Source organism: Xyrauchen texanus, chromosome 1 (genome assembly GCF_025860055.1).
Source record: "Xyrauchen texanus isolate HMW12.3.18 chromosome 1, RBS_HiC_50CHRs, whole genome shotgun sequence".
Lineage (NCBI taxonomy): Eukaryota > Metazoa > Chordata > Actinopteri > Cypriniformes > Catostomidae > Xyrauchen > Xyrauchen texanus.
Genome location: NC_068276.1, coordinates 34,853,242 through 34,868,598, shown reverse-complemented (window position 1 = coordinate 34,868,598; position 15,357 = coordinate 34,853,242). Strand labels below are relative to the sequence as shown.

General features: G+C 38.2%; 1 protein-coding gene across 2 annotated transcripts in view; it reads left to right on the top strand.

The window, feature by feature from the left end:
• Positions 1 to 14,193, top strand: part of LOC127647607 (protein naked cuticle homolog 1-like) — a 50,702-nt gene extending 36,509 nt beyond the window's left edge. The window contains exons 5-10 of one of the 2 annotated variants that reach the window (XM_052131974.1): positions 2,789 to 2,892; positions 3,057 to 3,152; positions 3,606 to 3,753; positions 8,034 to 8,115; positions 8,312 to 8,439; positions 10,367 to 14,193. In XM_052131974.1, coding sequence (XP_051987934.1) covers positions 2,789 to 2,892; positions 3,057 to 3,152; positions 3,606 to 3,753; positions 8,034 to 8,115; positions 8,312 to 8,439; positions 10,367 to 10,872 — 1,064 coding nt within the window. In that variant the 3' untranslated portion in view covers positions 10,873 to 14,193. Of the gene's footprint in view, positions 1 to 2,788; positions 2,893 to 3,056; positions 3,153 to 3,605; positions 3,754 to 8,033; positions 8,116 to 8,311; positions 8,440 to 10,363 lie in introns of both variants that reach the window. The other variant, XM_052131969.1, reaches the window with a different exon arrangement.
• Positions 14,194 to 15,357: the final 1,164 nt, after the last annotated feature.

Here is a 15,357-nt window from a genome sequence, read left to right as displayed (position 1 = left end):
CGTTTCACAGCGAGGATGCCAGATTCCCCCTTTATTATGAACACTATTCCACCTTGGACACTTTATTACCCCTTTTGGACATTTTTGCGTTTATTATTATTTCCAATAAATGCCTCTCCGAGGCTTGACGCCACACCCACTGTGTCTGTCTCTTGCTCACCCTGCCACATATATATATATATATATATATATATATATATATATATATACAAATATTTTATAATATATATATAAAAATCCTTTAAAAAAAGATGCATTCACCAGAGATGCAGCATATAAGATATGTATACTTGCTTTTAGAGAATAGATCTTGAATATATGTCTTAACTGCACTCGCAGAAGTATAACCAAGTGAAAAAATACACCTATATACAAAATGCACTTATATTTAAGAGTCATTCTTTTACAGCAAGTCTAAAAATATTATATGTTACTTCTCAAGTAAATCTTGTTTTAAGGATTTTTAGACCATTTTTAAATGGAAAACAAGACAAAAACACTTTTTTGCAGTTAATTTCTTTACTGAATTAAACTTAAGTATTTTTTTCCTTTCAGTTAATGTAATCTAGAGGCATTTTTAAAAGATGATTTTGTCCTCTTTATTGTTAGTAAGCATGTTTAATACAACCTTTTAAGTTGGGGCATAAGCTGAATAGTCGGTTAAGAGCTAATGATTAATCGTTGCAATAATCACCCGAATAATCGTTCTAATAATAGGTAGATAAGTCAATTATCAAAATAATCCTTAGTTGCAACCCTACTCTCCAAATAGTTCAAACTAAGCACAGCTCATAGCATGGCAATAAGGTTGCATCATTAATGTTTGGGAAAAGACTTCAAAGATGATATTCCATCTGATAACATTAGTCTGAGTTGGGCTCAGATTTCTTATCTTGGATTTAGATCAAAAAATGTTTAAAGTTTTTGGAGAATGGGATGTGAAGTTTTGACTAAGCAAATTTGAACAATAACAGTTGGTGTTACTGCTTGTGGCTGAGTATTTCACTGCACATCAGCCTGTACTGAACAGCCACTCTAGCTATTGAGCACTTGTCTCACAGTTTAATTCTGAACTCTAGGTGAACCTTTAGATTCAAAGCAAACTCTGGGACAATACCAAGCAATTCTCTGTGCTGTATCGCATAGTTTTTAAGCTCTGTCACTGGTCCTCTGCAGCCAGTCTCATCGCTTTGTTGGGTAGGACTTTGACTATTGCTATGAGAGTTAGTTCTTTCTTTGTGTGTTTGTGTGTGTGTGTATAGTTCCTTTGTGGCCATTTGTTATTCCTCTATAAACACCTCCTGTATATTGTGAGCTGGCTGGCAAGCAGGCTTTGGCCCTGGAGCTCAGCATTGCCTTTGAGTCTCTGGGCCTGATCAAAAGCCCTGATCTGATGATGTTTCCCTCCAAAAAAACTGTAAAAGCTCCCTGGGACAACTGCTCTCATCCTCTGGTGCTTTTCTTTTTTCATCCTCCCTTGCCTCTCTGCAGAGGGACAATATAGGTCCTCTTTGATCTGAGTGGATCAACAGAGGAGTGAATAAGAGAGAGAAAGAGACAGGAAGAAATAGAGGAGAGAGAGAGAGAGCGATACTGTTGTGTCTGCCTATCATTTTGGCCTGAACAACAAACACTGTTTCAGATTTGACTTTGCTTAATTAATTAGAGATTCTGTTTTTACAGATGGACTGATCCTGTGCCAAAAGGTTTGAGAATGGAACTTCAAAGCACAGGGATTTGGGTCGGGAAGAATGCGGGGGGGTTGCCTGGTGCTGAGCGATGTCCTCTGAGCTGTGTTGGATATTCTCTCGTTTAAAACATCTCCATCTTATTACCCACAATACACAAAGAGACAAACTGCCTCTGAAAATTGGGTATTGAGAACTAATCCTGACAGGCCTCTGTTGTATTATTTCTTTTTTAGTGGCTCACTCTGAATTTAGTTATGATTTTCAGGCACACACAAAAATAAGATAGTCTGGCCTTAGGTTATGATTGTTGAATGAATGCCTTTTTACACAATTTCCAATATATTTACGTCTTTTTTCAAGCTTATAGCTAATTTTCCACAAAATGAATGTTCTGTCATGTAATCACCCTAATGACATTCCAAACCTGTATGACCATGGAACAAATGAGTAGATGTTTACGCTGCTCTTTTCCATACTATGAAGTGAATGGGCACACAACCTCCAAAAATGAGCACCTGAAAAGTAGTCCATATGACTTATGGGACTATTCCCACTTCCCTGTCTTGTGCTTATTTTTTCTGTTCCAGTCTTGGTTCTTCCCAACATTTTTTTTCTCATGTGTGTGCCACATGTCCATCAATACCTTTCCAGGCACTGTAACCAAAGAGTGTAAAGAGTATATATATATATATATATATATATATATATATATATATATATATATATATATATATATATATATATACTCTTACACTCTTATAGTATATATATATATATATATATATATATATATATATATATATATATATATATATATATATATATATAACTGCAATATGTTCTTTTGATTTTTTTAATTCTAGGCAGTGTGTCTTTATGGGGGCCTCAAGTGTAATACGACAAGACTGGGATAGTAGAGATGACATAGTAGAATTTGGTCTGAAAATAGATGGTTCTTCCTAGTCATTCTCCCTTTAATCTGACCCATCTCCCTCTCTCTTTAACTGCTGAGAATGAAATATCTTGTTTTGAGATTTCATTGAGTAGTACTTCAAAGGTGTCCTCTGTGTTATTTTAATCTGTGTGTTCCCCTGTAGTGGCCCTTCCCCCTGAGAAGACTGACAGCTGCAGTGTGGGAGAAAGAATGCAGGACACTGAGGGGTCTGCCCCCGTTGGACAACACAAACGACTACAGTTCGAGGTCTGTATAAAGCTCACACACACACACACACACACACACACACACACACACACACACACACACACACACACACACACACACACTCTTTTACAAACGCAGGGCATATTTCAGCATGTGTATGATACTTTTGACATAATTATTATCCATTGTTGTTTTTTAATCAGGAGTTGGAGTGTGCTGTATCAGTAGAGGAAGATAACAGGCAGGAGTGGACTTTCACCCTTTATGACTTCGATAACAATGGCAAGGTCACGCGAGAGGTAAGACAGCTGAGATTTCTGTGCTGTGAAAACAGTGACTGAAGCATTTTGTCATGGTAAACCCCAGCATTAATAGGGCACGATAAATTAATTCCAATCACTGTGTGTCTTTTATGTCTTCAACCCTGTCTCTCTCCATCTTTCGCTCAGTTATTTTTTTTTTCTCACTGTCTCACTGTTTTCCTCAAATTCATACTTGCTCTACATTTCATTGAGGGTGCTAAATGTTGTCGATAAAAGGCTATGGAGACTGATTAACACATTATAGACATGTCTGTGAATGAATAATGTATGTATCTTATTGTTTCTTACATACAGGCTTCCGCAGCATACAAAAGACTGTAATCGACCACATAGTATCAATGAAGATCTCTCAGTGAAACAGAATAAAGTAAAAATTAATTTCATGCTTTTTCTCCCTCTCTCTTTGTTTTCCTACCTCTCTTCCTCCAGGACATCACCAGTTTACTGCACACTATATATGAGGTGGTGGATGATTCAGTGAATCACTCTCCCAGTAGCAGTAAGGCCCTCAAAGTAAAACTCTCCGTCGCCCCAGACTCCAGCCAGAGATTGAGGAAGTGCACTCGAACCAACACAGGTAAAGAGGAATCCACTTCCACACAAATATATTTTCTTTGAAATCACATTGATTTTTCTACGCCTCTCTTCCACACTAGAATGCTGTTTTCCTCCACAGAGATTGGAGAATTATGAAGTGGTCTCTATTACTGCATATTTTGGAATTCAATGACTTTTGGAGACTGAAAACAGCTGATATGGGGGGAGACATCAGGGGCCCTATTTTAAAAGCACTAAGCACAGCACTAAGCACATGGGCATGGCCATGAAGTTTTGGTATTTTCATGCAAGTATGAGCTAAGTCTAGGCGCAGGTGGATTTTGTGAAATTTTGTGCGCAAAGTGCTAATGGAATAGGTCAAGTGCAATTTAATTCTGAGGTTCTTCTCCGGTTATTAAACTATATTTATCCTATTGAATATTCCATTCCCTGTCAAGAACCATTGTTATAAACAAAAACAGGACATTCATAAGAAGCTGGTTGTGTAAATTGACTTTTTGAAATGAATTGGAAGAATAGAAAAATACACTTACGTTCTTTTGTGTATTAGCTGTGTCCTTGTTGAATCTCAGGCATATTTTTATGACAATGACATGCTCCTTTTATACGCATGGAAAATGTGGTTTGGGATTTGGATGTAGGCTCCTTTAAAATTATAGAGAATATAAGTATTATTAATCATGTTGATTAAGTAACACACAAATCATGGCTAGTATTAACAATGATTGAATCGGCCTTTCAGGTTAGGCTGTGGATTGACGTAACATTTTTTTCCACACACTCACTTCTACTGGTTGATTTTGCTTTAAAAATTAAATTAATTTATAGAAACAAACACAAAAAAACTTTTCTAAATTCAAATCACACTTCAAACTAAAGTGTTCAAAAAAGTGCCCAAATTCTTTCACTGGCCCTTTTGCAGTGACTTAAAAATCACGGACAAATTAGGTCATATATACAATTGTAAATATTATAATAATATTTGATATTATTATAATATTCATGAAACCATGAACTCTAAAATGTTTTACACAAATCTCTTTAAGTTTTGTTTCATAACGGCTACAACATTTATGTTTCACTATATTTTAGAGTTTAGACATGAACTTTATTACCACATGCCGGTGGAATATCCAAAGTGCAAATGTAGGAACTGAGTTTAGACTTACACTCAAAACAGACGTGCTTCTCAAAAAACGTCTTATCGCAATTAACTTTTTCACAGGAAAATAGTGAATTGTGCTTTGTGGCACTTTATTAACATACAATACACCCACAGTTTGCGTGCATACACCCACAGATAGTGCAAAAACTCCCACATATGCCCTTAGCACTTAGACTCCGAATTCTCAGGAAAATTGGATAAGACAGCACAAGGTGGCTGCTTGTAGCGCTGTGATTAGCGCAGCCACGAAAAGAGAGCCCCAGGGATAATTCACCCTAAATTAAAATATCATCTACTTGCACTCATTCTAAACTTGACTTCCTTTATTTTGTGGACCACAGAAGGAGAGGTTTGGCAGAATGTTTCCACTGTTCTTTTCCATACAATGAAATTAGGCTCCAAAAAGGACAAAGTAGTCCTTATGATTAATGCACTACATTCATGTTTTTCTGATCAAAATCTTGAATTCCACATTTTAAAATTTTGCATGCCAATGAAATACTTTTTTTTGTTTGAACACAGTTAGACATCAATCACATTCAACACCATATAAGATGGTGGGGAGGAAAGTGCTTACAAACTTTATGGGACCTTGTGTTTATCTTTAGCATGACAGATTTGAATGTGTGGAAGCATGAACATTATTTGAGTGCTAGAGTATAGGGCAAGATTTTCTGTGAATAACAACTTGGTCTACATCTACATTCATCCGGATACATTTGAAAACAGCATTTTCATGTTCAAAATGCTAATTTTTAAGCATTTTCCAAAAGTTGCTCGTCCACACTGAAACTAATGAAAACACTTAAATCCCCTTCTGCACATGCCAAAAATCATCTTTGCGTGTACGGTTTGAAACTCAATTGTGCGAACACTAATTCTGAGTAAACTTCCCATCGCCATTGAAAGAATGCAATGTGAATGTTAAGCAAAGTAACAATTATCTTTAACAATGCTATCAAAGTGATTATCAGGCACAACAGCGCCACTTTAACACAAGCTGCCATCTTGATTGTTTTGTTGAATGGATCACATGACTGCGTCACATGATAAAAATATGTCATAGTTTTACATATATCCATTTTCCCATTCCACACTACAACGCGAAGATGGCATTTTCACTGAAACACTGTCTCAGTGTGGACGGAAGGCCAAAACGTAGAGAAAAAGATGGGTCCCTTTTCTCCCAATTTGGAATGCCCTATTTCCACTACTTAGTAGGTCCTCGCGGTTGTGCAGTTACTCACCTCAATCCGGATTCTGACAGTCAATCCGCCCATCTTATCAAGTGGCTCGCTGTGCACGACACCGCAGACTCACAGCACGGGTGCTGTGCTGTGAGTCTGCGATCCGCGCACTCACTTACCAAACACACCATTGAGAGCGAGAACCACTAATCACAGGGAGGTTACCCCATGTGACTCTACCCTCCCTAGCAACTGGGCCAATGGACAGTGTTTCCCAAGTGTGCCGCGAAAGATTATCAGGTGTGTCGTGGAAAATTATCAAATTCCACAAAATAAATAAATGCATGAAATTTTATTTTATTAATTTCAGGGATCCAAACTCCTCACCTACGGAGAAATTCACATTTTGAAACCATAATTTGTCACATTTGTGATTGTGAAGAGCAATGATTAATGTGCAAAAGAGACATTTATACACATTAAGGGTCTTTCCGACTCACGTCAGCGCTGATGGTTAGCCTATGTGGGATAGTGGGGTGCCATAGATTTTTTAGTCGTAAAAAGTGTGCTGTGGCAGAAAAAATGTTGGGAAACAATGGCTTAAGAGACCAGGCTGAAGTCATTCAGCACACCCTGGATTCGAACTCACGACTCCAGGAGTGGAAGTCAGCGTCAATACTTGCTGGGCTACCCAGGCCCCCAAAAAGATGTGTTTTTAAATGAAAACATATTAGCGTGGACGTGGCCTTAAAGGTGAAAAGTGTAATTTTTCTAGATGTTAACATACTTCCTCCTATCCCAGCTTAAGACAACTATAAAAAAGAAGTTTGTAGGTTGACTTCCTAGGAGAGTGTATGCAATGTGTCTTTGTGGCACTTTAATTTTAATTGTAATTTTTTTTTTTCAGCTCAATGTGTCAAACAATGTGGCAGGACCACTTGTTTGGCTGGCCAATGTAAGAAGGATAGAGTGTTTGGAAACCTTATTAAAAACATTCAACAGTCATAATTGTTGCAGTTGCCTCTGTTACTTCTAGTGATACAAAAATAACACAACACACCTTTATATTTTGGTGTACCTCTCACAGAAAGCTATCTTATGGCTATAGAAGACTTGAAATACAGCATATAAGTTGTACTTTTATGGTACTTTTGTCATTTTTTAAGTGTCATTTACTTTTCAAAAGAGCTGCCTGGACATTCAGCCTTTTGTGTTACATTAGGGAAAAAAGGAAAGTCATATAGATTTCAGGTGGAGGTTAGTAGAAATTTCATATTAGGGTGAAATTGATTCTAATGTATGCTGTTCTTGTTATGTTCTCTACCAAAGTGCTGCCCTGTCTCTCTTTTCCTGTCATTGTATCTCCTGTATGTTGAGTTCGTAGTTAAAGGCAGGAATGATAACAGATTGAACACGAGTCCAAACCTCCACAGCTCAAACCTTTATGGAAACTATCTTATTATTTTCTAAAATTCTTCTCTATTACTCTCTTTGACTTTGGAAAATAAATAAATCCACATTTAGCCTAACTTTCTAAATGTGTTGCTTATTAAAAAATTATGTGATGATGAGAAGAAAGAACTTTGCAGAAAGAGAATTGTTTCTGTTTGTTTAGTGCTGTCATTTGGGCTATTTATACCCGTCATGTATTTGAAAGAGAAGACTCTCTGAAAACAGATGCTGTCTTCATGCAAATTCACAAGTGTTTGTGTTTTTTTTTTTTTTTTTTTATATATAAGGCCTGAGGTTCAAAATAAAATAAATGAAGAATTGTTGTTTTTTCTTCTTTATAAACCTTCAAAGTAAATAGAAAACAGGGAATAAAGTTTTTTTTATTTCAGTTAGTCTTTAAAGCTGCTGCAGTATGTGTGCGTGTGTGTGAAGCTGTGCAACTCAACACAGTTCTGTTTGATAAAGTAACCCTCTTTCTCTTTCTGTCTCACCCAGAAACTCCCCACACCAGACATAAGGGGGAAAAGTGCATTGGGGACTTCAAGACCTCAGAGAAAAAGTCAAGAGCTTTTCTCAGGTATTTAAGAAACTGTCAACAGACCACATTATCTGTACAGTCCATTTCACTCATTAGTATCTTTCATTGTTGCAAAAAACTACTATAGTTATTTCATCTATGCTTCAAAAGAGCATGTCGGAGATGAAAAAAATAAATAAATTGGCATTAAAGTAGGCAATGATGCAGTCATAACAACATGGTGCTTTTATATTAGGCGTTACCATGGCGACCACCACACCCAGCAGGGCTGCCAGCGGCATTGTGTAGATGAAAACTTGGAGAGGAGAAACCATTATCTTGACCTGGCTGGTATTGAAAACTACACATCCCGCTTTGGAACAGGTAAGATCTTCATCACAGAGAGTTAATGGATCCAATATATCCTCCACATGATTCAAGCTTAAATCTCTTATCATCAATCAATTAAGTGTCTCTGGCACTGTAAAATAATTGCTCTACAGACAATATTAGTAAAAGTAACAATGTTATTGCAATTCCATTTGGTGGCACTAGTGGTAGAACTGGGAGTCGATTCCAAAAAAACGTATATTCTGAGGCATTGGGAATCAACGCACGGAATCGATTCCACTCAGGGCTATGACAACTTTGAAACCATAACACTAATACAAAATAAACATTTTAACAGGACAACAGCTAACCTTTCCTCAGATTTGAAGCAGGGATGTGCCTATAGACACATGTTTATTTATAAAAATAGACAAATTATTAATTGAAAACATCAAGTTTTTTTGTGTGTGTCACACATACTATCAATTATAAATAATGTAAAAGATGCTTTATATTGCAGTGTTTATTGTAATATTTCACTTTGCCTCCATTTATTTCTTCTTAAGAATCAAGAAAATTTGTCTGGAATTGACTCTTGCAATTGAGTCATCTTTCTGGAATCATTTTTTAAATTATTTTATTATTATTTTTATATATTAAGGCACAAGCATTGAAATTGTAGAGGCCCCATTGATTTTCTAATAATTATTAGGGCCCAAGCACTGAATGTACGGAGGCCCTATTGTTTTTCTAAGGATTATTATTAGGGCCCAAGTACTGAAAGTGCGGAGACCCTATTGTTCTTCTAAGGATAATTATTAGGGTGCCAAGCACCGAAGGTTAGGGTTTTCTTCTTATTATAATTTTTTTCTGCCCTAAAAGTGAATGGGCAGCAAAGACCATTAGTCCTAGAGATATCAAACTTGGCAGGGTGGTCCCACATTCCGAGGCGCATACACGCACACCCATCTGAATGTAGGTGGCTGTAGGTGACTCTGTAGTGCCCCCTTTAAAATGGGCATGCAAGGTGGCCTGTAGCACCCCCATTTTACAGACATACAGTCACCAAACGTTGTACATATATATAGTTCTTGTCAAGCCAAACAACTTACATAATTACAGTCATTAGCTCCGCTCAACAGGAAGTCAGCCATTTTGGATTCTTTGAATATGGCAGTCTCTGAACTTTGAAGTACTCCTCCTAGGGGATTCATGAGACTGTTACCACATTTAGACAACATCATGCCAAGACATTGAAGATGCTAAATTGTAAAACTTGTATATATCGAACAGTGTTGCTATGGTGTGGCATTAAATTAATGGTGAAAGAAGGAAAACAGGAAGTGTTCCAAATCTTCTGTGTGCAATGTGTGTGATTTAGATCAAAATTGAGATATATCTTTAGACTTGGGGGCTAATTATATGGATGTGACTATTTTGGGTCACGGTCATTGCGCCACCACTTGAAGCAGAAATTGTGGCTTTAACAACAGACTTTAAAAATAGTCCTCTTATATTTACCCAAATTGCTTCATAATTGATTTGAATAATGTCAAATGCCAAATGCATGTGTCCAAGGGCCCAAGCACTGAAAGTGTGGAGGCCCTATAGTTCTTCTTAGGATTATTATTAGGGTCCAAGCACTGAAAAAGGATTTTTTTTTTCAAGGTTTCGGTGGCTTTTGGGACACTTAACATGCTCAAAACACATGAAATTTTGCACACACGTGAGAGTCGTTGGACATTAGAGCTTGGCAAAAGTTCATCGCTGCTTGCTGCTATATTTATTACTATTTTTTAAGTTTTGTGTTTGCATTATATCTTGTGGGAAATACATGTTTGCTTAAATAATGTTAATAATAATAATAACTCTTAAGATTAAGATTCAACTTTTATTGTCATTGTGCAGAGTACAGGTACAGAGCCAATGAAATGCAGTTGTTTTCGCATTAAGATAATCATTGTTGTTCTTCCTCAAGCAGCTCCTGCTACAGAGCCAACGAAACCGAACAATGCCACCCGCTCATCCAATCAAACACGCTCTCGATCTCACGAACTCGATAACGGCCACGCCTACCCCGCTCACCATCGTCGTTCACGTACCATCTCCACAGAGAATCCTGCCCTCCTTACCCGGCACACACACGCACTCCGTTCCCCCAAAACACACCATACCCCGCCCACTCAGGCCTCCATTGGTCGGGTGATGAAAAGAGGAGTACACCCTCCATCTGCAGTGCCCAACCAGACCCCACCACACCAAAGCTCAGGACCATACCGACGACACAAACAGAGGCCTAAAGAAGGGGTCCACTATCGGGCTCTGGGCTCGACCGTGACATCCGGGCCAGTAGTTGAGAAAGAACATGTGAAGGAGCTGCCCAGTCTGGTGCTGTATGAAGGAGGACTTGCTCAGGTGGTTCAGCGGCACGAGCATCATCATCATCATGAACATCATCATCACTACCATCATTTCTATCAGTCCTGAAGATGTTCTGTCAAACAGAGTCAAATGGACAAGTACTTACAGGACATTGTGTAGATACGAGGAAACACATGGACTGGCCAACTTATGGCTGAGAAGGACAAAAGCCATGTTCATGCTATAGTGACAGACATTTTGTGTTGGTATGTGTGTGCATCTGTGTATGTAAATGTGTGTGTGTGTGTGTACAGATAGTGTGGGCAGGTTGTCTGTAAGTTAGAGTGTGTGTTAATGTATTCAGTCCTGTCTTTGAGAACAGGGGCTTTGGACAGATTTATGAACTAAGTAAGGGCTTTATCTCTCTCTGCCAAACTTGTTATCTATCTTTCTGCATCTCCCTATCTCAGTTCTGTTCTGAACATCTGTATGACTGGCTCAATGCCCACAGAGGTTGAAATGGTGGTCATTCATGTTAAATGAAGAACTTTGAGTTATCAAACCACTTTTGAAGGAATACAATTACTTGGTTTGGTAATTTTTACAAAAAGTCTATGTGTGTGTGTGTTTGAGAATTAATGTGTGCATTTTTGTGTGCCTAAGGTGTTTTTTTATTCTTATCCTGTTTGTTTTTTTACACTGAAGACCACTTGAAAAGCACTTCTTGTGCCATTGCATTTGAGACACTTTACCTTTGAAGACGAACTTCTCACCGAAAGAACAGATCTGAATCAACACCTTTACATGCAATACAGGACACATGTACAGACAGTCAGACTTGTCAAAGGAAAGTACTACAACTGCAATCTGCCAGACTACATGAAGAAAACAGAGCATCATAATCAGCTGCTACCTCTAGTATTATAATGATTATCTGTATTATTAACATAATTTTTATCATTCAGATTGTTTTGTTTGTTTGTTTATTCTAATATGCCACCAATCTGCAGTTATATTGTGATATATGTTGTCAAGATGTACTGGATTTAAATCTATTGTAAGTTTTATTACTGATATATTTTTATTCATTAATTTTTTCTGTCCCCTTAACTGTAAGCTAATTGCATTGTAAGACCACTAGGTATCTAGTTTACAGTATATTGTAATTATGTGTATCATACAATATGAGATCTTAAAATAATATTTTGTTGATCGTAGTATAATGTTCTGAAGCTTGTTAAAAATATTTATTTAAAAAAACATATTTCTGTCAGGTTTATGGCAAGTCAAAATGGGTCTAATCAAATGTTTGAAAAACCTATTGAATCTAATTTATATTTATATTGTATGACACAATATTATACCTTATATTGCATCTTCTGCTTGTTTTCCCCTGTTTTCAGTTCAGTAAGTCATAATCACAATTCTCATATTCTGGCCTTTGTAGAGTAAAAAAGAATTAGTGCTGCCAGGGAAAGATAGTATTATCTTTTCTCATTAGTTGATAAGAGAAGAAAAATAGTATCTGATTTGAAGGGAGCGGTCAAGCACTATAAGGCCTTTTTGATGAAATTATTTCGTAATTCAAATTCTTTCAGAAATCTTATGAATCCAAGAAATTGTTCTTCTATGAATTAGGACACTGTAGAACCAGGGGTTGGCAACCCATGGCACACATGCCAGCATTGGCACACGGAGGGGTAATCACTGGCATGTCAGCAACGGCGAGAGAGGAGTAGACTATTTTATTTATATTAGTTCCACACCGGCATTCCAAGCTACATCCTGATGTAATCCTTTCTCATGATCATGCAGCGTGTTTTCATGAGCTGAATGGGAGGCTAAACAAAAAGTAAAAATGTGACAATGCTGCAATATAGGCCTACCCAACAGACTTGTGCAGCGCGTGCAAGCCATTCGCTCATCACGAGCCGGCATGAGTGTCGGGTGTTGGCACAGCCATTGACCAGCAAAAGAAAACATGACACTCCATATCAAAAAGTGTCCCCTGCAGTAGACAGTTTGGCAAAAATAAGAATTGTAGCAAAAAAACAAGTCTGGTTATTTGGAGTTCATGTATTTCCTGTGGCAGTTTTGAAAGCATTTCAATTTTACATTATGAATCTATTTCAGCTTTGATGGAATCCAAGTCACCTACAGGGAGTTTGTGTGTGTGTGTGTGTGGGCAGCTGTCTCATTCCTTAGGTGCTGGGGATGACATTATCACCGCCTAAGAGTCTCCAGTCCTTACATAACTCACCAGTACCCCACTGTCAGAGAGTTAATAATTGTGCATGTGAAACTAGCACTATGGAAGGTTATGAGACAGAGAAGTCTGCTTTCATACTCAGGTGGTGACCAGGTGTGTGTTGAAGCTCTCACCAGGTGTTTAAATACTGTATAAGGTATGATAGATGTTTTACATTTTGTCTGCATCCCTTTCACAGAAACATTCATGTGAATATTAAAAGTTGAATTTGTTCAATCTAGTAGCAGTCTGACATTACACTTTGCTAAAATGCATACGTTTTTGGCCCCAGTAGGAATTGCAGTCATAAAATATCAAACACAAGACAATGCATTAGAACTGTTAAAATATGGTGATAATTAGGATTGGTTAGAAGCTGTTAAACCTTCCTGATATCTATAGAGTGAGAACAGATGACTGCTCTGCTAAGGACTCACTAAACAACACTTTAGTCTAGACAACCAACCTGCAACTTCAGGGTGGTCCCATCGCATCTAGTAAGTTAGTGACACTTGACCTTCTCTCAGTCTCGCCATTGCTGTGGAATAAATGTACGGTATGAAATTTACCACACCCCGCTCCACCCGTCCTTCTCATTTTCTCCATACTCTCTTGACAGCACAAGGTGTTTTGTACTTCTACCATTTTAAATGTGCACATATGAGCGGACATCAATTATTGTGACCGTTTTCTGATAAGGCACCTAAATACTAAATATCTGCTGAAAAAAAAACATGAAAAGGTAGACATAAATCCATAAACAGTAGTGTTTGACTCATTAATATTCTGCAGTATTTTCCAGATTCCTCTCTATCTTTATTCAACATCATTGATGTTGTCTGTCTGGTTGAATCAGTTGTGGCCTGATAAAAATACGAACATGATATGGACTGACATGGTGATATCAGTATGTTTTGATTCTGTGCTATTTATCTGGATGATCAGCTATTTTGTATAGCACCCTTTGTACCAATAACATTTCATTATTTCTAATGTGCTTTTGTTAGATTGGTTGAACGTGTTGGAGAACACACTGTCAGACTAAATGAAAGGTGCTGGTACATAAAGAACACTGGTAGCATTTCATGCCACACTCAAATACTAGGCTACAGATAATTTGTGACTTTTCTTAATTTTTCATGCTTTTTGTTTAGTTTTTATAGATGTATCAAAATAATTGCTTTATTTATTTGATAGCAGAGCTGTGCCAAGAGAAGGCCTTTCATTAAAAGTTGAACTGTTACTTATTGACTGTGGCTCTGATTATTGGTTCATTATGAAACTTGTTTATGTTTGTTTTGAGGATGTGGCGGGGTGACAGACAGTGGGTTTATTTTAAACAATAAACTACATGAAAAACAACATAAAATGTCCAGAAATAGGAAAAAATAGTGTCCATAGGGAAAGTATCCAATATAAAGAGGGATAAATCGGGGCTCTGTGGAGGAAGGAGTGCCCATGAGATGGTACACGAGGGCGGGGTCCGATGGCTGCACACATTCTCCTCCTACGGTTCCAGAGCACAAGGGGTGGTGGTTTCTGTGGCGGCCTGTCTTCCCAAGGGCCGTAGTGTTTGAGAGGAAGACAGGTCAGCATACTAGCCTGTCGGCCACGGCCTGGCAACATATCTAACTTGGGCTCGGATTGCAGGGGGAGCAGGTCCGGCGGTGCATCTAATTCTGTCGGTACCCTCCCAGCTCTGCTACTTAACCTGCAAGGATACCAATGTGTGTACATGAGGAGAGGCACACTCTACATATAATGGCAGCAGTGATGAGGCTCTATTCACATCAGGTGCACCTCATCATCCACTGCTCAAACAAGGCTTATTAAATTGCACCTCGAGGTCTCCTCTCTTCTGCCCACTCTCTTTGTGAGCCTGGCTGAAGGATGACCCTCAAATACAGGGCGACCATAACGAGAGGGAGGGGCGGGTCTTTGCACCACTGCGGATATTTCTTACCATACGCTTCCACTGGCGTGTTGTGAGCGAAGCTGAGTGAGATTTTTCAATTAATTCCTATGGGAGCCTAGCACCATGCTTGTGAGGTGGATTGTGGGATTGACAGTGGCGTGGAGCAAGCGGTTACCCAGTGTGCAGCTTTGAGATGCAGTGGAAAAATGTGGTTAAAGGTGCTGTAAGCGATTTTTGCCATGCTGGAATTTTCACGAGCTGAGCAATTGAATTAGCCATGCCCCTTCTTTTTTTCCTTTCAAACACAACTGTAGCAACATAATGTCCTCAACTAACAACTGTTATGAGAAACATGGCATAAAAATGGCATTAAGCCTTAATATTTCGCTGCAACTACAACACTATGGCAACACGCAAAATGATTGACAGGTAGAACGCGTCAGAGACC